The following is a 26803-nucleotide window of genomic DNA, read 5'->3' as shown; positions in this document are numbered from 1 at the left end:
TATCCCTTCCTCCACACCCTAGGCAGTGGGTGGGAGGGCACATAAAAATCACAGTTCATTTACAGGCAGGTCTCACTCCTGCTAGTTTGGTCTAACATAGTGATAGCTGGTCACTCTCCCAAAGAGGTTCCTCCACAGGACCACAATCTTAGCAAATAGTAAGCTCATTCTAGGAATGATGCAGCATTGCACTAACAAAGCATTTACAAACTTACTGTTAACTTTTTCAAGGTGAACAACGCTCTGTTGATAGAAAATATTTTTCTATTTAAATATTTCTGCATGGCAATGCTCCATCCACATTATAATTAAAATAGATTTATTTGGGCAATCAAAGTTTACAACTTGGATTGGTGTATTGTTTGCATAACATTAAAAAATCCGCTTTATGGCCAAACTTTTTTTAAAACACGACAAATTTAGCTATTTTTGTTTCAATTGCAATAGGACCTTATGTTTAAACTTAACATGCTCATGTTTAGCAAGGAAGTACCAATATAAAATGCATATTCTATCATTACTAGTAAAAATTAAATAGCACATAGATATGTGTATACACACACCTTAAACCCTAACACCCATAAAATTAAAATATATTTTTAGTACAGATTATGGATTGACTTCTTGCAGGGGAAGTCAGAATACTCATACACAGAATACTATAAGCAAAATATGAGATACAGCCAACCTATAAAGGAACAAACAAAATATAGCATAGCACTGTTAAAGGGACACTGTAGTCACCAACACAACTTTAGCTCAATACGTTTTGGCATATAGATCATGCCCCTTCAGTTTCACTGCTAATTTATCTATCATTTATGAGTTAACCCCTTAAGGACCAAACTTCTGGAATAAAAGGGAATCGTGACATATCACACATGTCATGTGTCCTTAAGGGGTTAAAGCACTTTGTTTATACAGGCCTAAGCACACCTTCCTGCATGTGACTTACACAACCCCCCTAAACACTTCCTGTTAAAAGTCATCTAATGTCTACACTTTTGTTAGAGTAATCTAATGTTTACATATTTATTGCAAATTATGTTTAATTTAGATGTATCATCTCCTGCTCTGTTAATAACTTGCTAGGCCCTACAGGAAAACACACAGATTAAACACACAGGAGTTAAAGATTTTGAGAGTAAGTTACATCTAATTGAAAATGAAACCATTTTGTTTTCATGCAGGCTGTGACAGTCACAGCCAGGGGAGGTGTGACTAGGGCTGCATAAACAGAAATAAAAGTGATTTAACTCATAAATGGTAGATAATTGAGCAGTGAAACTTCAGAGGCATGACCTATACACTAAAACTGATTCATTAAGCTAAAGTTGTTTTGGTCACTGTAGTATCCCTTTAACGTAATGTGTGTCTAATTAAATGCTCATATTATACTCACAAACCACTTAGTCGAACAGGCATGGAAATAACTCTCAGATCTTCTCAATTAGATATTTAGTGGATAGTCAGCATGGACTTCATTCAGTACTGACTATCTACTGGACATCTGATTGAGAAGATGTGAGAGTTATTTACATGCCTGTTCCACTAAATGTTTTGTGATTGAAATATAACAATTTATTTGGAAAATATTAGTTTAACAGTACTACACTATATTGTGTCTGTTTATTTATAGGTTGGCTGTATCTCATATTTTGCACATAGATAAATGTGTAAACATTCAACATGGTCAGCTATAAGTCACAAATTCTAAAAGAACCCTTTAAGCACTATAACCACTAACTCAAATAAGAAGGCAAACCATTAGGAAACTGTAGTAGTTGTGGTGCTTGGTATGTTCCTTTAAGATAAAATATATATTCAAGAACATCAGCATTTCACAATATGTTGTTTATAAATCTTAAAACAATAATCATGTGGAATAATTTAAGATTCAATACAATGTGTTAATGCATGTTTTTGCAATATAACAAACAAGAGGCTTCAGTGTAATCCCCTTTCTTAAGATGAAGAAAAAGTAATCAATAATGCAATCATGAGTATAATGTGTTAATTTATTGATGAGCACAATCAGATGAAGTATATTGGAAGTAATTACAGTAACACAAACTGACTCTAAATCCTATATAAAATAAAATAAAGGACAATTTGGCTGCACTCACGGTCTTGCAATAGAGAAATCCACTTTATTGAATAAGCATAATATCAAACAATTGACTTTTCAGTACCCATCTAGTAATTTCATTAGTATCAGGATTACAAACAAAAGGTACATTACAATAATTTATAGCTAAGAAATAATTAGTAAACTATCACACCCCAGGTGTTTGGTGTTTGGATCGGTATCACGTTGCACCAAGTTAGTATGCGTGTGTGTGGCTCCACCCATACGCGATGACACAGAGCATGGCAACGTGCCAATTGATTACTAGTTGCCATAGAAACCAAAAGATTGAGAGACCAAAGTGCCATTAGTATTTAGTAACATAAAGGTGATAATCAAATCCTGTCATTGGTGCAGGCTAGACATAAAATTATGGTGCTGGTTACGAAAAGAACAAAGGTGCTAGTAAGGATAGGCATGAGTATATAGTGGAGATAGTAATAAAGTACTGAAATGGATGAAAATCTATAATAAATGTATTTGTATGAAATAAATTATTATTAGAAAGTGTTAAAATGGGTTTTAAAGTGCTTAAGAGACTATAAAAGTGCTAAAAAGCTGTTAAAGTACTGGTACACTAGTTTCCAGTGCCAGAAGATGCAGATCATCCCCACATAATCACCAAGCCACCACCATGCTTAACTGTAAAGAGTGTGGCATTTCCAACGTATACTTCATTCTTCTTCCTCCAGACATACAGCTGATCCATCGGACCAAAGAGTTCTAGTAATGTTACATCGCTCCACAGAACAGAATCCCCAAACTTCTGTGGCTTATTACATATTGAAGCCAACTTTTCATGTGCTTTTGGGTCAGTTGTGGTAAACTTTTTGGAGTTCTGGCATGGAAACCTTTTGCGCTAAGTACGTGCCTTACTGTGTTCACTGAAAACTCAGTGTCTGTTGCCACCAATTCTTGCTGCAGTGCCTGTTCCCACTAAGTCCTGCTGCAGGTCTTTTGCAGTTACTCAAGGGTTTTTCTCAACTTGCCCTCTCGGAAACCTGGTTGCAGTAAATGATAGCTTCCTTTTTCTGCCCTATACAGGTACTGTAACCACTGTTACTTTAACTTTGAACTATGCTTCCAATAGTGTCTTTAGGGACATTCAGTGCCTTCGCTATCTTTTTGTTTCCTATCCCTTGTTTGTGAAGGGCAATGATCCATTTTCTTACCTTTGTGGACCGTTCTTTTGACTTAGCCATATTTCTAACATGCAGTCAAATGTGGCACTCAACAAACCCCTAGACAGTTCGGGTATTTCAAAAGTTCCAGTTTAAGCACACCTGATACAACTAATGAAGCCCTTGATTATCTGCATCAGGTGTGCTTGAGCCAACACCTGTTTTGCATATTTGTACTGTGAGGTGTTATATTCAGTGGTTGAATAATTTTGAGACTGGAGAAGTCATTATAAGTTGCATTTTCACTTGAATCTGGGGAAACCACTCAAAGTTTATTGTGTTGAGCATTTTATTGTGTTGAGCTATTTCAGTTGCTTTTGTTTGATTTTTTATAGATTGAATAATTTTAAATGCATATATATATATACCAGGAACTACACTGAAAGTTAGAGTACAAGTGTTTGAAATTGTATATATATATATATACAATTATTATTATTAATACAAGGTATTATTTTGAAATTTGCCTATTATGGGACCTGGCACCGGGAACTACACTGAAAGTTAGAGTGCAAGTGTTTGAAATTGTATATATATATATATATATATATATATATATATATATATATACAATTTCAAACACTTGCACTCTAACTTTCAGTGTAGTTCCCGGTGCCAGGTCCCATAATAGGCAAATTTCAAAATAATACCTGTCCTGATGAAAGCTCCATTTAGGAGCTGAAACGTTGACTTGGATTCACTTGAATAAAAAGGAAGATAAAAAGCCCAGGAGTGCCGGTAATGTTTTGTATATTCAGTACAATTAGTGGAGGACATAGAATATACACAGACAAATACAAAAAAGGTAGAGAGGGAATAAGCAGGAAGGAGGGGGATAAAAGTAAATAAAAAGTAAATAAAAACATTTCAAACTAAAAAAAATGCATCCACTACACACACACACTTTGCATCCACTACAAACACACACTCTGCATCTACTATCTACACTGCATCCTGTACAAAAACACACACAGTTCGCATAATAGTGAAATAATGTGCACACTATTACTATATCATAGGCAGCAGGACTTGTGCTTCCATAAATAAGCACCTCTATCATTCCCTGTTGCCATAGCCTACTCCAGTCTCTGGCTGGGCTCCAACATGGCAGTAAAGCCCCTCCAATGACACTAACTGTGACACCATGTCAGAGCCCAGCCAGGGACTTGAGCAGGGTGAGGCATCAATGAGTGTGGTTGGTGCTAACAGAAGTGCCTGCCCTGTTACCTTTTGAGCATGATTTTATGAATTGTGCAAACAAGTTAACTCTATGGCATGCATGAAATTTGTAAGCGTGCACTCAAGCTATAAAATCTCATTGGCAAACTGCAATATTTTGTGGGCATGATCTTCTAATGTGTGCACATGAGACACTAAGATATATTATAAATATTTTAGTTGGCACCTCTGGAGCTCCATAGCAGTTCCTGCTAATAAATACTATAAAATACTTACTTAAAATTGACACTGAATACTACATATTTATGGGTTTTTTTTATTGATTGCTTTCACATATATACACATTTACCTTTTTAAAAGCAATAATAATAATTAAAACATATATATTATAAATAAAATGATAAAATAATATTACTTATAATCTTACAATAATACATTGTTTTGTTGATTTTTTTAAAACAAATTTTGGTGAAGGGTGATTAAAATATATAAACAAAATAATGATTTGCCAAATTTAATCTGAACCATTTACTTTGCTACTTACCAGCTTTTATGCAATGCCAGGCATGCTAGCTAATTTCTTTTCAAAACAGGTGACTAACTTGAATAATTGATTTATAATGTCAAAGACTCACTGAGTTCAAGGAAGTTTAAACTGAATAAAATCCTTACTTAGCCATTAATTTGACATTTTTGGCCCAGATATCCAAAACTCAATAATTCTGTCTACTGGAGGTTGATATATTTGCAATAGGATGAGTTTTCTGTCTGCCAGCCTCTGTGTCTGTACATCTATCAGATCTATCTATAACATAGGAAAGCAGGTTCAATGATGTACAACTATGATAAATCTCTGGTCAGCACAATGTCTATCCTCCATCACTGGTTTAAAAATGACATTACATCAGAGACAGGCAGACGTTAATCCTGTTATTGCTGAAATATTTTCATAAATATATATATATAGTATTCATTTTAAAAATGGGATTTAATGCTAGGAGAAATCAGTACTTATGACATATTGCAGTTCAGTAATGCCTGTTAAAACAATTAAGTAAATTTGCACAATTGTATATTTTATTTCATTTGTTTATTGTTTTAAACAATATTGGAATGGTAAAAAAAATAAATTATAAGCATTCTTTGTCTTGCAGTACTTCATACATCTTATAAAATGAATAAAGTAATCAAATACCATGTGTTTATGAGGAATGTACTTAATTTTGGAAAGGAAGGTTTGCTTCAACAAATTGTCCATATACAGTAAAAATGGTTGCCTGGCTACAATCAGGCATCTGTGTGAAATTGCACAGATTTGATACAGCATATACATGCCATGATATGTGCTGAATTCAGTTGATACAGGACAGGAGTGTAAAACAAATGTAAAAAATTGAGCTGCAGCCACCAAACAGAAAGTAGAAGATCTATGTGCATTCCATGTTCAAGGGCACATGGGTGGGAGAGCTGAAAAATGTGAATTTAAAGATCCAGCAGCCAATGCTAAGCCCACAAATTGAAGCTTAAAAGTTTATGAATAGTGCTTATGGCAATCAATGGCTCGAAGAATGTTGGTCAGAAAGATGGTGCTATTTAATTAAAGTGTGTGACGTAGGTGTCATATCGAGGTTTTATATATATCGAATGGTTTGCACAATGGTAATCTCACTGACTTAGAACTGTAAAACCCAGGTTTGAATCCTGTTCTGATCAATAATTTGAGAGTAACACTTACCTAAATAGTCATTCAAATAAGTCATCTGGTTGCCTATAGTGTTCCTTTAATAAAACATGCTTCTGACTGCCCGTACAATGCCTGTGCTAAAGAATCCCTGGCATTGTTATTCTACAGTTTAAAGAAAACCTGTATTCCTAGCACTATAGTAACCTCTAAAAAGCTCCCCCATGGTGCTGAAAGGGTTAAAAACCCCTTTGTCTCTTACCATATTCTAGCACAAATGTCGTGGTGCTGGGTCAGGCTCCTCTTCACTCTGCCTTTACGTCAGCTGACAGGGGGGAACTAATGCTTGGCAAGTGCCGCAATCACATTAGGACTACCCCATTGGAAAGCATAATGCTTTCCTATGGGGTTTTAGCTAATGCTGGATGTCCTCATGCAAAGAGTGAGGATATCCAGCATAATTTAGTAATTTGCAAAAGTACTCTAAGGACCAGGAAGTGCTTCTATGGTAGACAGTCACTAACGGTGGAGTTAACCCTGCAAGGTAATTATTGCATGTTATCAATAACTGCAATAATGATAATTGCAGGGTTAAGAGGACAGGGGCACTGCATCCGGACCACTTCAATGAGATGAAGTGGTCTGGGTGCCTATAGTGTCCCTTTAAGAAACTAAGTTAATTTACATAATCCTTGAACACAGCGACTGTATAAGGATTGTGAAATAACAGTGTGTTCACTGAACACTGCACAAAGAAATTTGAAATTACATAAACCAAGAGCATGGTTTAACCATTTCCATAAACATTAGCAAATAACGTAGAAATGGGAAACCAGGAATCTCGGTTCTGTGTACATCTGCTTTACCTCAGTCTAGAAATCTAGAGGTTTTGAATCCAGCACTTCAATGTATACATTAATTTAATTCACATTTACTTAAGGAAATAAGGAATTTTCTCTGAGGGTGGAAATCAATATTTAATTTGTCTTAGCATTATGGTGCATCTCAGCTTTATTTATAAGCGGTGCATATATGAAGCATATAATCACAAGGAATCAGCATCCATTTAGATATTAACATTTACTTAAAGCCAGTTTAGAATATAATGGTCTAATTTTACTCTATTACTTTCCATGAGGTCTTTTGTTGAAAGAATTAAATCTGCATGCAGTAAATACCATCTAAACACTGAGAAGTTGTATTGCATAATAAAAGCATAATGTCTCAGCTCCCTTTGGTGTACTCCTACTGTATATGTAAAACTTTAAAACATCTTTTAGTTCATTTTGGTATGTGTGCTTTCAACAACTGAGGGCTATTGAAAATTAAGGTACAAGAATCTTTTTTGTTGCACAGTTTAGAATTGCATTTAGAAATGTTAAATTCTATCATTAACAATCACTTTGCAAAAAGAAAAAAACTGAATGTGACACACTATACATTAGTTAAGCAAAAAGCAAACACATATATATATATATATATATATATATATATATATACTGACTATTTTCCAACTACAAATTGATTTGTTACATACGTATTGATGGATAAATTATTAGTTGGAATAGAAAAACACTTGTCACATTCCTGCAGATTGCTGGACCTTTACAGTGTTATTTACTAAAGAAAGAAATCAAAGATGATGTTAAATTTTAGGGCAACGTGACAAAACGGGAAGCATAGCTGGCTTGAAAATGTTTTCAGTCTGAATGTTTTTACTTTAAATTAGAAATTCCCATTGATTTCTCACTTTAGTGAAGAACCCTGTAAGTAGAATTTTCAGGACACCAAAAAGGTTTACCAACAGGGTGATGAGTAAGGAACGGAAATTAATAGGCACCCAATTAGTGTCTATTGTAGTTTCTAATAATTATAATGCTATATGCAAATGACAGTGATGCAGATATTTGGCCACACTATGCAGTAAGAATATAATTCCAAATGTAGGTCTATCTTACTCAGTAGGAACTCAAGTGTCGCCTGATACCCTATACTCTACCATATCAATAATGTTTTACCCCTGCTGATATTGATGCAGCACAATGGTACTACATTCAGTGGAAAATTAAAGGCTTATGACATGGCATACACTCTTATTGTCCGCAAGGGCTTATTAATCGACATTAAAATATCAATGAACATTAACATAACAAGTTGAAATAGGAAAACATACTATATGTGTCCTGTTTAGTCCAAGATCAGTGAAAGTTACTCTCTGAAGTGGTACCTTGGAACTTTAACCCTTATTAAGTTTCATATATATACAGCTAAATTATATATGTACAGCTTGGAATAAAATGGATATGCTATTTATGCTTGGACATGTTTAAGTTACTAACATACATTGTTTTTTGTTTTGTTTTTAGGATTAATAAGACTTCAAGAGCTGATCAAGGCTCCATCAAGGTATAACCTGAGATTAAAAATTCGCCAATTACCTATGGACACAAAAGATGCTAAGCCATTACTGAAGGAGATGAAGCGAGGCAAAGAGTTTCACGTAATTTTTGACTGTAGTCATGACATGGCAGCAGGCATCCTAAAACAGGTACGAAATATATTGAAGATATTCGAAATGTACTGGTCAGCTGTGTTTCGATATATAGGATGTTTTAGGATTTTGGAACCATTATAGTAAAAAAGAGGACACATATATAATGATATTCAATAATAACGCATGCAGACATAATGTACCAACATTGCCTCCTCTACCACTAGCACCATCAGGCAGAGCATGGAGGATGTTGAGATTAATACCACTAGGCGACAGGCCTGATTGTAGAGCTCATTGAGGTAGAGGAAGCTTCCTTTTCCTGCTGGCTCTGGGTCTGGTCAACATTCAGCTATAGTGATGCCCACCGACCACTGTCCAAACTTAGTGAGTGTTTTCTTTTACAGGAGCATTCTGAATCCCTAACAAATGTTCCCACAACTGGTGGAGCAAATAGCAGTCAAACACTCCTTAAAGTGAATTTAATTGAAGCAAATTTCAAATTTAAAGCCAAAATAACCTACAAAAATCTCTAAGTCAGCTATTCTTACACTTTGCCCTTAAATTTGAAATTAATTTTGAATTCCTGACAATTGTTATGTTAGAGAATAACCCTAACAATCATTGCAATCAGGGATTCTGGTGCAGTAGGAAAGATTGATGAAAAAGATTCTCATTCCACTTTCAACTTTACCATTGGCAGTAAAAATTTAGCTTGCCTTTTCCAGAGTGAAATTGACTCTTATTATAATATTGGTTTTGGAGACTTTTACATAATTTGGCTTGAATTCAAAATAATATATTCAGTTCATAGTTTAGGGAAATCTTATTTCAATTTCCTAGACTACATGGATAAATCACAAACTCTCTAACCCCTGTGGATCTATTCCTAATTCCAAAGCAGACCAACAAAAATACAAATGTTGTGAACACTTATCTGTCCTTTAAAAACAATAATAAGTATTGGTGCACTTAAATACAAAGCATTAAAATACAGTGGAAGAGGCATGTCATGAAGGGAGTCATACACGAGACTGTAAACACTACCCACTTTGCAGTTTCACCTTTTTTTTTTACTTTAGTAAACAATTCCAATATTCTATATTACACAGAGCCCCAGAGGTGTCACGTAAAATATATTTTTTTAAATATATGTCTGCTGTATCTTGCACTCACGATTTATTTATCTCATACGGACAATCTAGTAACTAATCTAGTAACAACTATATTGTGGGCAGCGGGGACTGTACCCAATTCTTTAAGTACCTACTTCACTCACTGCTCGGGTGACTCACTGGGCTACAACATAGTGGTAAAGTCCACCAGACCTACCAATAATGGCATAGTAGATAGTGCACACCAGCTAATTATATTACACACGAAAGCTATCTTGTGTGCACACTATACTTTCTCATGTGCATGATCTACTAAGTACGATGTACTACAATGTGCACATTATGAAAAAAATATTTCCTCTTTCATCTCTGGAGTTCCATAATATCATCATTCCGTGGTTGAAGCACCATGTATTTTATTTATCCATCCAAAACAAACTGGTATAAACTCATGTAAAGCATAATATTTCCCTATGGAAAGAAAAAGATGGATGAAATTTATAAAAAAAAAACAATATTAATTAGCAAAAATATAAAAGTATAAAATGTAAAAATGTTAATCCGTGTTATTTTTTTCTACTTAAAAATAATTTATGAATAGTTCATGTTGTACTCTTTAGGCTTGTTTTAAAATTAATATGTGTTTTAAAGAACTGCATGCTCTAAATGCCTGTTTACATAATATGCATAGCCCACTTAAGGTCTTTTTTGAAGTGCTGTAAATATCTAAAAATATTTATTATAAATACTTTCTCTGGTGTTTAAAAAGTATTGCGAAAGCCATCCAGTGTGCATTATTTATAACAATATTAATAATTCACCAAGCTGGAAGCAAGCAAACTTTCATTTAACTTCATTGTCAGCTCAAGTACTTGTCAGAGCAGAAAACAAATGTCATTTTTAGTAGAAAGTGTGTAGTTAAGACTTTTTTTCCAATTAATCATTATTTGTGTTGCTTTTCAACACACACACACACGCACACACACCTATTTATATATGTTAAAATGTAGTATTTTTGTTCTGATGTGTCTAACTGCATATTTGTGAGAATAGTTTAAGTCTAATCTCATTAGCATATACATCAAATATACATGTATACAAAAAATACACTTAATACATGATACATATAGTGTGTTTCCCTCTGTAATTCAAGTAAATCTTCAGTGTTAAGCCATGTTCTAGACATCCTACTGGAGGGATGGCTAAGGTAGAGAATACACACTTCCTTGTAGCCACATCAATCCATACCAGCAATGGGTGCTGTGATAGGCTAAAAGTGGTCAGCTGACGCTCTCAGCAAAATACAGCCACCAGTTTCTGCTCAGGCTAATGCTTGCTTGTTAGCTTAAGCACCACTGATGGAATGGGATGCTAGGTATTAAAACATCAGAAATGGTTTAACACTGAAAGAAAGGATGCCATTAGGGGACTCAGACACTATAATACACTTTATCATTAAAATAATATAAGGCATTGTTATTTGGTCAAATAATTAAAAAGGTGCCTTGGAAGTACAAACTTATGGTCTAAAAAAATCCACAAGCATAGACATCACAGAGTATTCAGGTAGCAGACAACCCCAGGAATGAACCTTATATCAAAGGAAGTGACTAACTGTGGATTCCTAACAACTCAATTACATCTTTACATTATCAATAAGAATCTGCTCTAGCGGTAGGCAACCTCTTGGTAGCACTGTGCCAAAGTAAAACTTTCAGTTCCCCTACGGTGCCTGTTTGTTTAAAAAAACATTTATGTATGTTGAGGAAATCGACATGTGTTATAAATGGATGTGGTGCATACTTTGTGTGGTTTTATATGTGTGTATGTGCATGGGTTGTATGTATTGTGTGGGTAATGTATGTGTGTGAGATGTATGTGGTTTGAGTGTAAACATGGACTTTGTGTATTGTTGTGTTTGAATTGTTGTTTATAGTATTGTAAGAATGTGGGCTGTTTGTGGTATTGTGTGCATGTTTGCGTGGGGCAGAAGGTGTTAGTGGAGTTGTTTATGTATGGGTCGTATTATGTGAGTAGTCTGCCTATTGTGTTATGTGTGTATGCCCTGTATGTGGCATATGTGTGTGTAGCTGTCATGTTTCGCTTGTATATGTAGACTGTTTGTGGCATTTGCTTTTGTGTATGTATCTGGGCTACCTGATATGTAATATATACGTTTTGTGTGTTTGCTGCATCCCATAAGTGTATGTATGTCAGTTGTTTGCAGTATTTGTATATTGTGGAGACTGTACGTGCTGTTGCATGTGTATGGGAGATGTTTGTGGTACTGTGTGTATGTAAGCTGCCTGTTATGTTATGTATATGTGTGGATTGCCTGAGGTTTTGGCCCATTTGGGTCAGTATCCTCAAAGTCCATGCAAAGGCACTCTGTGTGTCATGCATGGCATGTGTGCCTTTGATTGCCAACCCGTATCTATTCCATATTTGCTAGTGCTAATTAAACATAAATTTGTAACATCATATGTTCAACTAGTGATAGTTAAATAATATTTAAAGGGACCTATAAATAAAACACTTTTAAATCTTAATTTATACATTTAGCTAACATAAAAAGCATGACTTGGGATCATGGTCTCTCTTGCATATTCAGTTCGCCATCTGGAGCACTGTTGCAAGTACCTTTTACATGAAAGAAAAAGGTTTTGTGATTTATATTTAAATTTGGTACTCAAACATTGATCCAAGTAGAAACAAGGGTTGATTCAGGGAATTCAGTTACAAGAGAGGACAGAATTGTGTTGCTGCTTGCCACAATTGGTTACATTTAATATAATGTATATTTTATAATAAATTCTTGATTTAATATTTCTGTATACGCTTTTAAAATTATTTAATATTTAAAAAAAATTCACAGTTTGATATTTTTTGGCATACTATATTTTTTATATATGATATGTTTTTATATTTTAATATTTTGAAAACATAATTTTAAAAAGGATCAAAAATATTAAATCATTTGAGAAGCTTCTAAAATAATATTAAATTTAGGATTAAATCTTCTAAATAAGCATATCCTAGCACCTCTTTAATCAATATCTATATGTAGAAGAACAAAAATGGGAATGTATCCCATTTATCTTTGTATAACTAATATTACAAATATAAAGTAGAGAAATACACAGGGATCTATACTAAAGTGAATATTCAAAGAGACTTCAAAGAGAATTTCAAATTTAAGGTCAGAGTAGCTGAACTGAAACCATGCTTGACTTGAGGATTATCATTAGACTTGTGAATTGAATTGATTTGTTTTGGGGAAAAAAAATGTTTCGAATCAGCTTTCATTCATGTAGCATTTTGATTCAAATGAATTTACCAGTGCAATCATTTTGGGAAAAAACGCTTCAGACAAACCAAAATGTCACAAAAACTGGCCAATCACTGTACTGTAAAACTTAAATATGATGTATATATTTTGCAATACTCTGATTCCCATGTCATTTGGTTCACATAGAGAAGAGTCAACTAATAGAGGAATAAAGAGCAAGAGGAGTAAAAATTTACATTTATATATTATATTGTATTAAATATATAAATAGCTATGATATCTATATAAATATAGATTTGTTACTGCTCCATCTTTTCTCCGCCTATTTGGACAAACTCCCGATGAATCGTGATTCTGGAGATACCAAAACCCTTTAATTTGTGAATAGAGGAGAGGGGTAAACACCTGGCACCATAACTGCTACAGCAAGCTTTAGTGGTTATGGTACTTGGCATGCTCCTTTAAAATCATTAAAAAATCACTATTAGTATTTCATTATACTGATTGTACTATTTATAACTGTGACATTAGTTTCTTGTTTTTAATGTCTTGGTTCAGCAAAACTTTAAATGGCTCTGTAATGCTTAGATACAAGTTCAAAAAATTGTCAAATCAAGCTAGATTTTGGAAAGATAATTTGCTTGTCTATAACATTTTAACATTTGCAATCAATATTTTCATTTTAAACTATTTGGATTTTTAAGTGAAGATGCAACCAAGCAACTTACCTAATTATATTTTCTTGGTGACATTTCTGTTTCATATAAACAAAACATGCATTTGAGTTAAGGTCATTAGATGTCCAGTAGATGTCAGTCAATCATTAGAAAATGGTACTTTAAGAAACAATGTTTAATATAACCTAGAATGTTGTTAACCTCAGGTCAGACTAATACTTTTATCCTTTCTTTCTCTGGTATGCTTTTTGGCACTAAATCATTAGTCTGCCACTTTCTAAGAGATGTGTGTTTGTGTGATAAAGCATGATGGGTTCACAACATTTAGATATATGCTTTAAATTAATATATTGATATAATTAAATCAATTGTCTTCAATAACTTACTCAAAAAATGGTCACATAAAAATGGTGGGACAAACCTTAATAAAGCTGCATGGTATATCTCCTGGGAATATTCCTGCAAAGAATATCAAGATAAATTTATGGATATATAGCAGGAGATAAGTAGGCAATCAAAAAACATCACTTTTCATTGCCACTGGGAATAGAAGATACTTAGTGATTCCTCGTACAGGCCTCAGAAACATCTCAATTTAATAAGATCGTTGAGTCAAATTGGGGGCTTCTTCATCCTTCCCTTAAAGCCTTGGAATTGCTTTTTTTGTGGTTGATGGCTGCGTAAGAAGTGCAAGTACTAGCATGAGGAAAAATTTCCCTTATTATCCAAAGGGGACATTAAGATACCTTTGTGTGGTTTAAAACAGCCCCTTGCAGACATAGGAGTTTTCTGTAACTATATTTCTACACTTGTAGGTCACATTAGAGCCATAATGGAACATATAAGTCACTTACACCATAGGCAATCTATCATGCCTATGTTCAGCTGAAAGTTCCAACACTTTGTGACCAAAACGGCTACAATACAAGATAATTTCTACAATATTCATTTCAAAAAAGGCATACAAAACTGAATCTACATTATACAATTCTCTCATACATCAAACATCTGTTCAAGGTTTTCCATCCATAAAGTTGTCAAATGAAAAATAAGGCTGTTTTTATCTCTCCCAGGGCATTACTACTGGTGATGTGTTTTCCAGATCAGAAACATACACCTTAAGAAATACCTTTAAAGACTCCCCTCAATATTTTTCCTAGACACACGTGTAGTCCCTTTATCCTGACATGTTCCAATCCACCAAATTCAGGTCCCAGAAAAGTAGCTTACATACAGATAGGGTGTCCCAAATTCCCAGGTTTCAGAAAAATCTTGGTTACTCTAACCTTTCTATATGCCTTGATTTTACCCAGCTCAATGCCACCACAAAATACTCTCACACAGAGCTTCTCTATAACATGGATAACATGACATCTTTTCTGCTGAAAGAAGTATAGAACCTTGAAGAGATTGCCTAACCAAACTGCCACTGATCAGTCAAAGGACTTCCACAAAACACATGCTTTTTGCCAAGGAACTCTCAGTTGAAGCTAAACTATCATGAACCTATGCTCCCTGCTCTCACCCATCCTCCCTTTATTATTATTATTATTAATAGTATTACAGTCTGTAGAGGTTTTGAGGCTTGGAGTGTTTATTTAAAGGGTTTTCCAAAAATGGGGAATGTAGCTAGGAAGAGAAGACATAGCTACACGAGTATATGGATATGCAATAAGTTGATGTGGAATAGGTTATTTTGAGGAGGATCTGGTTAGAGTATGCAGCAATTGGGATGGGGAATATCGCTCTGTGAAAGGCTGAAGGAATACATTTTTAACACCATTACCAGATCTACTTTTTATTTTGGTTATAGAGCGTTATATGTTTTTTCTGCATTTTATTTAATTTCTGGTAAGTCATCAGTGCTCAAACTCCATATTTAACCATCTGATGAGATTAGGATTGTGCATAATTAAATTGTGCCGGAGGTAGGAAGTGGAGTATGTTTGTCAGAGATTTAGCAGAAAAAAAAGACAGCAGGGAATTTAAAGGTCAGGTACATTTATCGCATGTATTTTTCACATAAATTCCCTTTTCAGTATAAGGATTTATTCTGTGTACTGAATAGCAATGTTCTCATTGACCCCAATGAAGAATTACTTTTTTAGTAAGCAGAGTAACGCCTTACTCTGCCAAAAGGATCTATCTTATGGTGTAAGCATTTAGGGAATCTTTCACTGAATACTGATTTAAAAGGAACTTGCAACTGTACAAGTTGCATAATTTTGATCAAAAAAATATCTGAACCAAAGTTCCCAGTCAGTTCACTACACTTTTCTGCTGAATTACTATGTGGTAATGGTTCTTAAATCTGTACAAGACTACAATTAATGTGTTCTATGTGAGTTGAGATTGCTCATTGAAGTGGATGTCTAGCATATAGCCACTAGATGGACTTCTTGATGGTTATGCAACTTTTGGTCACCTGTCTGACACTGGACGTCCTCACGCTATGCATGAGGACATCCAGCATCACCCAAAATCCTATTGCAAAGCATTACACAATGCTTTACTTTGGGGAAGTCCTAATGCACGCTAGGAGTGGAGACAGAGGCTGAACCAGCTCTGAGGGACATCGGTGCTGGAATAAGGTAAGAGACAGAAGATGTTTTTAACCCCTTCTGCACTATGGGGTGGCGCGAGGGAAAAGGGCACTATAAAAAGCTATAATGCTAGGAAAAGAACTTCCTGGCACTATAGTTTCCCTTTATGTGAGATTGTGGTGTGGCAACGTTTACAGAGCCATAGGCATGGCACCAATTTTTAAGTCTGGCTCTGCTTTCCACCTGAGTAGAGAAGTGGAAATAGTCAGTTTGGAAGAAGCAATAAAAGATTGCTTGGGATTTTGAAAAGGCCTGGGAGACACCTGCTAATTTCCTTTAAATAAATTGTGTGCAAACATTGTTGTGGCAATAGCCTAATTCCTATTAGGTTTGTGATCGTTATTTAATTCTTATTCTACTAAGAAAAAGAGTCATTAAAAACTCTTCCATTAAAATATTAATCTATATAATTCTTAACAAACTAGGGTCATCATATCACTGTTTTAATGAGGAATGTTTGGTAATAACAAAACAAACAAAAAAAACATATATATATAAACTTAATGTTAACCAATACAACATTGATATGTGCACATGTGAAAGGCAACATTCATTAAAACAAGCTGACCCTAAAAAATGTATATGTTTAAAAAGTTCAAATAATTTATAACAAAAAAAGTTAAAATACTATTTTTCTATCTTTCTGTTTTTGGAAAGCAAAATTGTCATTCTATTTTTCAAAGTCCCATATATAGGGGATAATTATTTGGTTTTGTGGAAGTTATTTTCGCAGTGTTATCCTTTTAGTTCCATTCTTGTTTCAGAAGAAAATAATACACTCCCTTTTTTCTCACATTGTTTAATGCAGTCAAGCAGAAAAGAATATTTGAATTATGTGAAAAACTATCCTATTTGCACTATTGAAGTGAATAATTTCAAAGTTATTAAAGAGGACATATTAGAGATTATTAAAAACCATACAGGTTAAAGATATGCCACCAGAAAGTTAAGCAATAAGGCAGATCTTTTCATCTACCTAAATTGGGGGAAAAATTACTAGAACAATATGTCATCAATCATCAATCAAAGACAGAGGATTCCATCTCCTGTAGATATATGGTGGACGGTTGTGAAAGAAAAATTGAAGGCAGATGGGAGATAGGAAGCTTTGAGGTTATAAAGTGAGATTAAAATTTGTTTTGTTTTTATTGCTATACAAAATTATTTTGGGAATGTTAAAGTAAATGATTACTTGAAGATGAAGTGGTTGAGTTGAGGCTTGGGGAGGTCAGGCATGGGAATGTTGAGAACCAATGAGAGTTTTAGTCAAGTGGAGTGTGAGTTAATTAGCCCATGCAGTAGACATTTTTTCTGTTGCTGTACATTAAAGGAACACAAGCACCATCAGTATTTCAAACAAAACACAAGTGAAAGTGCATACAATTGTTATTAAAATTACTACAGCATTAACATTCCTTTGAATTTCAATCCTATAATATAAAATGAATAAAAGTCATGGTATGACATGTAAATTCAGTAAGATAAGTGTTTTCCAAGTGGATAACCATCTTTTAAAAGTCTAATATAGTGGGCTCATATTAAACATCATTCATATAAGTTTCCTCCCATCTGTCTCCTGGAACATGGAAGCTTATCTTTAAATATCTAGCAAAAAATCCCAGAATATTAAAAGGGATATTTTATGGCACAAAAAGTTCTAACACATTTATTATTACACAGAAACCAATAAAGACTAATAAATAAAATAAATGGACAAAGTTCAACTTAGCATGACATGGTTCAACCTCATGCTCTTCCTCAGGTACATAATGACACTCTTCTCCCCATGTCTATATAAAGCTTCTTCTAACAAATTAATTAATATTTGGCACCATTTTCCACCCTTCAATTTCTGATCTTGTGGCCCCGATGTGCCACTTAAACTGGTTTCCATTTTCTCATAGGGGCTATATAATAAGTTTCAGGAAATAGTCCAGAGACCATTTGAGGAAAGCGTGAGTCAATGGAAAATTGCAACCGTCAGATACTATAGTGACTGTGTTGCATATTATTATTTCCCACAGCCATATTGCTAGTGGGCAATTTCATGAAAAATAATGATCTAAAATGTATTTCTTAGAAAATAAAGAAGAACACATATCACATGTAAATGAATTACATTTTTTTGCACACAAGTAAGTGCATTCAACTAGCCAGCACCAAACAACAACACATAAGTGAATGCAATCCTTTAATTTTGATGATTCCATAATTTTAGCTTTAGAAACTTATATAACTTAAAGATGTTTAAATGAAGAAGGGATAAACATCATACATTATTACACACACACACACACACACAGATATATATAAATACATTCTATTAAATATATATATATATACATTCTATTAAATATTCTATTTAATATTCTGTTTAAATAATAGTATTAATTTCAAATTCTGCATTTCAGCATCTAGGGCATAACGACTCCAATTCAAAGATCCATTTAATTTCTGTAAGACTTTTTACCTGAGGTTTACCATGCCCAACTCTCTCCTACTCCCACTACTTAAGACACAGATTTGTAACCTCTCTGCCTGAAATAACTTCAGTGGTACACTGGCTTAGAATGATCAACTAACGCTCTAAGCCAACTCAGGAGAGCTATCAGAAACTCCGGCTTAAGAGCATACGGCTATTAGTGGTAATAGTAGTGGTAATAGGTAGTAAGGGAGCAGTGCCTAGTGGATCTCAAGTAAGAGGTACAATTGATCTAAAATTGTTTGATTACTCACAATGGGTCAGGTCAGGGTACTATTGGCACCATAAACACTACAGCAAGCAAGTGGTGATTGTGCTTTGAGTTTTCCTTTCAGAAAATACCGTAGTGGTCAATTTCATAATTCTAAAAAAAATGTACATAATATTTGTAATGGATGAATTATTCATTTGTAAAAATGCAAAGGCATCAACCCAGAGCTACCATTCATGGTAAATAATAGGGTTATTTGTGATCATACTAGATTAATCTATTCCGCATTATTTGCAGGAAATTAATGATAGCAGTAGTACTGCCTTCATCATGTTATGTTTTAGTCAAGAATGTCGGTTCCAGGATGATACAAGAGCAAGATATTCCTAGAACACCTCTGATAAGAGACTGTGGAAAAACAAAATTGCATGTCCACTGCAAATGGATCAGAGTAAAAGACCTTAACTGTCTATAAGTTGTCTATGCAAACAGTGTAGAGAGAAGATAAATACACATAAAGCAGTATATGTTGGGAATTAGGAAAACATGAAACATGGTTAAAGACATATAATTGATTAGACACAAATAAACACATTTATCTTCTTAAGCATGATATATCGGAGTGAATATACCTCACTGTATTTAAAAATTATAAACATTAAACGCTTGATTGAATACAAAGTTTTTTGCTTCATAAAAATCCTAATTATTTATTTATTTTGTGTATTTTTTTTACAGGCATTGGCAATGGGAATGATGACAGAATATTATCACTATATTTTCACTACACTGGTAAGTACTTTTCATAGTATATCATATAAATAAATAAGTATCTACTTAGATAAGTATTATTTTACGAAGGCTGTATGTGCACATAATGTATACATATTTTTTATAATATATATCTTTCTTTATTGAGGCGATTGGTTATATTGATACAGACATTTAGCAAACTTTCAAGTCAGATATATAACATCATGCAAAAGTGAAGTCAATGCTCAGATAACTCAGCCTCTGTTTTATTGTGTGTTTTGTTTTGTATAGTATAGTCAACAGATAAATACATCCTGGGTATACATGTCTGTTTAAGTAGAAGAAACTAGGTAGGTATTCTGTACTTTGTGATTAGGCATGTTCACCAATGTGTGTATGCAGTTGTGTTGTTCCCATGCGTCTGTGACGGCTCAAGAGTGTAGGGCGCTTCTCTACTTTGAATTATGTGTTCTGTGCATTGCTGTCCTATCTGAGCCGGTGTGGGTGGATAGTGTAGAGTCTGACTAGTCTTGCTGCTGGACTACTTTTCATCCCATCCTGAATGTGTGTCGAGTGATTGGGGGGAACAGTCATGGATTAACAGTCATGGATAAACAGGCCCACCCTGTGCCTTTCTTGCTGCAGGGGTAGCCCTGGGTGTGTGGGTTTATTTAGACTAAGATGGTTTGCGCTCGTTAGTGTGGCAGGAACTGCGTGTCTCTTTTCAATGCAAATATGACCCCTAACCGGGGTGGGGGGGTTATCATTGGTCTGTGTTGGTGGAAGTGAGCCCAGTTCCCTATAATACTTAAGGTTATTGGTGACTGGTTGGTGTATCAGTTGCACTAGTGTGCGGTTATGTCATGTATTTTAATATGCTTCAAATGAATACTATCGAATAACATTAACCAAAAGAAAAATTAAACTGTAGAAACTTTGCAGAGAAAGGATATCTGGTTGTTTGTGCCTCTCTTGACCAGGACAGTTCAGGTGTTTGCGCCTGAATTCCCTCTCGTATGGGGGATAAAAGGAGTGGTTTGTACTGGATCCCAGGTGTGCATGGAGGTTGGTGTCTCAGGGGCCGCGGGTCCCGTTAGGAGTCCCAGTGCTTGGAAGAAGTGTTCCGTGTCTGCTGGCACTGTACAGCGGATGGTAGTGCCATTTTTTTCTACTGTGAGAGCTCTTGGTAGTGTCCATCAGTATTCTACTCCTGCGTCTTGGAGTTTCTGGATTTCTAGGCCCAAAGATTTCTTCCATATTAGTGTATTTCTAGTTAAGCCCTGAGAAAAGGTAAGTTGTGTGGATTCGAATTCAAATGGGATTTTTTCCCCCGAACTGCTGCCATAATATGGTTTTTTGCAGACATAGATTGGTATCTAATTATCGCGTCTCGGGGTGCTGCTGCTGGTGTTTGCCTGGCTTTGTTGATGTTGAAGTATCCTTTCAGGATTAGCTTTTTGGCCTGCGTGTGAGGCAACATTGTGGTGACAAGGTGTTTTAGGTAATGTGGCAGTTCATTTGGGCCGATTGCGTCCGTTATGACCCAATCTTGATGTTTGTTCATCTGTTTCAGTCGTCAGTTAGGTACAGCCGGGTAAGGAGTTCCATTTGTGAGGCCTGTAGCTGTTGTACTATTTCCCTCAATTCCTGTACCTCTTGCTTTACATCTGAAATATCCTCCTCTGAGGCCTTGACCCGGGCGGTAACCGCCTGAACTTCAGTTCTGAGCAGATGCATGTCAGCTGTCGATATCTGCTTTAGTTCTAGCAGGAGGTTTTTTATATCCAGCTTAGTGGCTGGGATCAGGGTGTCTGGGTCAGTAGGAGCTGTGACAGCAGTCTTGTGGGTTGGGTGCTTCACCTGTTCTGCATAGTTTGATTCCTAGCGGTAGGAGCTTGCATTTGGCCCTGGCGGGGCTGCCATTTTGTAGGCCGCAGGGCGTTGTAGCAGAACTGTCTTGGGAGTCTTTGGATTTGCTTGGCTGTGATTTTGGGGATTTTTGGCCCATGGTGTTGCTGCTGTGCGAGTACTGTATGGTATCAGAAGAGTATCAGTCGTCCTCTGGTATCAGCACCGAGAGGTATGATGCAGCTAGTTGTGCCAGTATTGCGCGGTAGGCCTTAACCCCACTGCGGACTTTCCTGCCATTTCAGGAACAAGAAGGGCATCTTGTCACTGCCTGGACCGCCGAACCAGGTAGGTGAGTGTTTTGGCTCAGATTCATCTCTGTGTTTGCAAGGATTGCGTTTGATTCACTTTCTATGTGCAGGAGCTTGGGAGATTAGCGTCCATTCAGTTCAAGCATTAGGCTCTTCCCCCTATACATATTTTTTTATTGTTATTAACTGAAATGTATGTTTTTAAAATCAATATAAAAGAAATATATTAAGTACATAAAATTAGCTATACAATAAAACACATTTATATGCATTTTGTAGGTAGGTAAATATTTTTTTATTATATTTATTTAAAGTTGGTGCTTAAGCGCAATTTTTTATCAAGACTTTCCCTGTTTAAAAAAAACAAATCCTACTCAATCTAGCTGTATTATACTGTCCACAAATGCAGAAATATAATATGCACAAAGATTTTGTTACTTTTGATCATTGGATGTGATCATTAAAGGCCATTTAAACTCACATCACAATAGATGCTTCAATCCCATATGCTCTCGCTGGCCACTCCACACCTAACAAATGAAGTTAAAGGGACACTTCAGGCACCCAGACCACTTCTGCTCATTGGAGTGGTCTGGGTGCAAACTCCCACTACCCTTAACCCTGCAAGTGTAATTATTGCAGTTTTTTACAAACTGCAATAATTACCTTGCAGGGTTAAGTCCTCCCCTAGTGGCTGTCTACTAGACAGCCACTAGAGGTCACTTCCTGCATCATAGCACAGATTATCTGTGCTAGAGCATCGCTGGACATCCTCACGCTGTGTGAGGACCTCCAGCGTCGCTCTATTCCCCATAGGGAAGCATTGAAATTAATTTTCAATGCTTTCCTATGGGGTGCACCAATGCGCATGCGCAGCATTGCCGCGCATGCGCATTGGGACTCCTCGGCCAGTGGGCGGGATCAGTCTTGCCCACCGGCCGACGGAGGAAGAAGGTGGAGCGGCGGGGGAGGAGCAGGCAGCGACGTGGGACATGTCGCTGCCTGAGGTAAGTGACTGAAGGGGTTTTCATCCCTTCAGTAACCGGGGATTGGTGGGTGGGAGGGAGAGGGACCCTCCAGTGCCAGGAAAACGAATCGTTTTCCTGGCACTGGAGTTTCCCTTTAAGACATCTCTAATCAGAAACAAAATAAGAAAATAAGCTGCTTTACATTTCAGTTCCTATTTTAGGACTTTTATCAGAACATATATACACACACACACATACGCACAGACACATACGAATAATCCAGGTGCTTGGCATGTCTAACATTTGTTTCTTTGCCCAGACCCCCCCCCCCCCCAGCTGCTGCAGATACTAGTATAATGAATAAAGAGCACTTATAAGTCTTTCATCATTCCTTATTTTCATTTTTATTTACATAAAAAAGCTCTTTACAAAAACACAGATATTGATGTGATCCTCTTTTTATCAAGAATGTATAAATAAAGAGCGAAATACGCCTTCACATCCACTGATGTAGATAGATATACAGATGATAGATGGTGTCAACATAGATTTGCTTGAAGTTTTATTTCACGTCTACAGTTTGATTTTAATACAATAAAACAGGTTAGATTGCTAGAATTACTCTGCTTATGAATGTTTGGTATATTGCAGCTGGAATCGGAAAATGCATAAAAAAGAGGAAGCAAGTTACATTATCTTTTCAAATTGTTGTTTTCATTATTATTATGTTCATCATCATAACTGATGTACCAGTTATTTTCTTTTGCCTTGTACATGTAAACAAAAGAATAAAAATCACAATCATTTCATGAATTGAAAATAAAATCTCTCTTTAAAATGGCCCCTAGGTGACAATAAAAGTATGTTTTTGTTCGATTTTAATAAGTTGCTTTATATTTACTTATCACAAAGATTAAAATAATCTTTAACCAGTTCATTTAAAATGGATATAACATATGCAGTATCAGATGAGCAAAAGAAAAAAAAGAAAACATAGTGCAAACCTGCAATGCGCTGACACTATGAAAAATTACACTCCTATCCCTAATTGCAATGTTATATGCTAATGACACAGGAGATTATTTACACGTTCCCTTCCAGCTTTGTTTAATTTATCTTGCTGTTTTCAACATAGCTTCCAGCTTTAACTTTATTTTCAGCTATGTAAAAGGATGTTATCAATTCAAGAATAAACAAAATTAAATTATTGACATTAACATATTTAAAAAATATTTAAATTCTCTATTTTACGTGGCAAACCTATAACATAATTTAAGTTTAATTCAGGTCATGTAAAATTATGTATGCGTGATCTTTTTTGTGTCTGTTTTTGTTTCTTTTCAAGTTAAAGAACATTTAGATTGGAGGAATTTATGGCAAGGGATAAAAGCAAAGAAAATGCAAGGAATCCTTGTTTTAGGGAATGTACTTGATATCTGTTATTCAAACTTAGAGGAAAGTTCAAGGTTCCCCTCCTTCTTGACTATCTTTAACTTGGCCAAGTCATCTACTGTATCGGTAACATCAATCCTTGGAGAAGTGCTGGCCAATTGCACTGGAATGTGTTTAAGTATTAAAGAAGCCTCTGGGTTGGCACAGTATATGAGGATCGATGCATGTATAAGTCTGTCTCTAGTGGATCAGGAAGGTCTCTTTTCTTTTCACTATAACTTGTGTACATTACTACCATGTACGCAAACACTGTAAACAGGACCTCTGTGCCTATGCCATTGGTTTGTTTCATTTTAGGTGAAGGTAACTTTTCACCATTCACCTTGGTGTCTGTTTGGTATAATTATATGTATTATGATTTTATGATGCTATTATTCCTATCACTATTACTGACTATATTAATTTCTACATGCCTGACCCTTACTCCAGTCAGCTGTGTTTTTTTACTAATACCAACCAGTCAAAGCACTAACCACTTTTTAGGTTTTCAAACATATGTGTATATGCAATTTCTCACAAAAATTAAATCCTAGTTCTCTATTTATACAAAAACTTCATTTATACTACCAAACAAAGTATGTTACGTTCTTTCTTTATCCAAAAACTGAATTTAAATTTCCAAAGTATGTTATATACTTAATTCTCAAAATTTTAAATATAATTGTTTAAAAATGAAAAAAAGATAACCGACTTTAAAATGTGTTTTGGATTTCATTTTTCATTTTGTGTAGTAAAGTAAAAGCATTTTGTTTAAAGTTATTAATCAGTCATTACTGGATTAGGGATCTGTAAAGTAATAAAAACATTGTGTCTGCCCCCAACAACATTATTAATTTCCCCTGCTCTCTTCACCCATGCTTATAAGATTGACACTTTCCAAAGTCAAAGTTACAGGAGAACATACATTGTATATGTACACATGCTTAACTCAGGCATGTTATTGCAGAATTTTGCTAAACTATGTGATTTTTACAGATCTGTTATAAAAACCACAAGGTTGATATGTTTTGTACACATTATATATAGGTAATGTGTTGTTAAATGCCATTTTTTTTTGATTTTCATTGAGGAGAGAAATAAGGATACAAAGTGAGAAAGCAGTGACATTGAGAAAATATCAGTACAAGTGAGCGTTCTGCATTAAGAACATTTAGCCTTTTGCCAGTGATGAAAGTTTTTTTTAATTACATCTAACCCATGATATTCTATAAAAAAAATTCTAAACTGGCAAAAATAACACCACTGTGGTTTACTAATATAAAATATACTATTTAGTTAAACATGTTTAAAGGAACACTATAGGGTCAGGAACACAAACATGTATTTCTGACCCTTTAGTGAAAACCCACTATTTAGATGGCTTGCCGTCCCTTAACCTCCTGAGAATGGGTTAAAACTCACCTTGATTTCAGCTTTCCATGGGTCCGCCAGTGCTGGTCCCGCACCCTTGGTGACATCATCAGAATTGCCTCTTTTTAGTTAATCCAATGCTTTCCCATGGGGAAAGCATTGGATTGGCAAAAATGGGCAAAGAGACGGGTCCAAACACCATTTTGGCCAATCAGCACCTCCTCATATAGATGCATTGAAGGCATCTCCATGAGGAAAATTCAGCATCCCCACGCAGATCCTACTGTGCAGCACTGCCCCAGGAAACACCTCCAGTGGCCATCTGAGGAGCGGCCACTTGGAGGTGTCCATAGGGGCAATGTAAACACTGTTGTCCCTAGGGGCAATGTTTGCATAAAAATGCCCGAAGACAATAATTATACTCACCAGAACAACTACATTAAGCTGTAGTTGTTCTGGTGAATATAGGGTCCTTTAATAATTATAGTAAATTATAATAATATTTGGCCTTGTGTAGCTTATTTAAGCAATATGTTTATTTTAAGTAAATTTCTTTAAATGATTTGTATTTTACATTTTTATTTAAAATAGCAACAACAAAATATTTTTATTTTCTTTAAGGACCTATTTGCCCTGGATGTTGAACCATATAGGTATAGTGGTGTTAATATGACTGGATTCCGAATTTTGAATATAGAGAACAGCCAAGTATTATCTATCATTGAAAAGTGGTCCATGGAAAGACTGCAAGCTCCACCTAAGCCTGATTCTGGATTGCTGGATGGCTTTATGACGGTAAGATATGCAAATTGAACACATGAATGTGCATTTTCTTAGGTTCTTCCTAAGTTTTAAGAGTAATTCATATGTGACCTCTTGACTAGAAGGGTATCAGCTCCACATCACTGACGATACCAAATCAGATACTAGAATTGCTGTACATAAAGTAGAAAGGGGACTTGCTAGTATTTCATTTCTGGACTGCCAGAGGTTGGACTAGCGTGAAAATAAAATGGTACAGTTTCTCATTGTGATGGCAAGCTAAAACTTACTTTGAGTGTGCATGTGTGTGTATATTTGTAAC

The 26803-nt window shown here is 35.3% G+C and overlaps 1 protein-coding gene across 2 annotated transcripts in view; it reads left to right on the top strand.

Moving 5' to 3' along the window:
* The window catches only part of GRIK2 (glutamate ionotropic receptor kainate type subunit 2), a 622789-nt gene that overhangs the window by 283126 nt on the left and 312860 nt on the right, over positions 1-26803 (top strand). For both annotated transcript variants that reach the window (XM_063443553.1, XM_063443554.1), the window contains 3 exons: positions 8536-8717; positions 19776-19829; positions 26341-26514. In XM_063443553.1, the coding sequence (XP_063299623.1) occupies positions 8536-8717; positions 19776-19829; positions 26341-26514 (410 nt within the window). The remainder of the gene's footprint in view (positions 1-8535; positions 8718-19775; positions 19830-26340; positions 26515-26803) is intronic.

Source organism: Pelobates fuscus, chromosome 2 (genome assembly GCF_036172605.1).
Source record: "Pelobates fuscus isolate aPelFus1 chromosome 2, aPelFus1.pri, whole genome shotgun sequence".
NCBI lineage: Eukaryota > Metazoa > Chordata > Amphibia > Anura > Pelobatidae > Pelobates > Pelobates fuscus.
The sequence above is the reverse complement of the archived record's forward strand: the minus strand, read 5'-3'. Positions and strand labels throughout refer to the sequence as shown.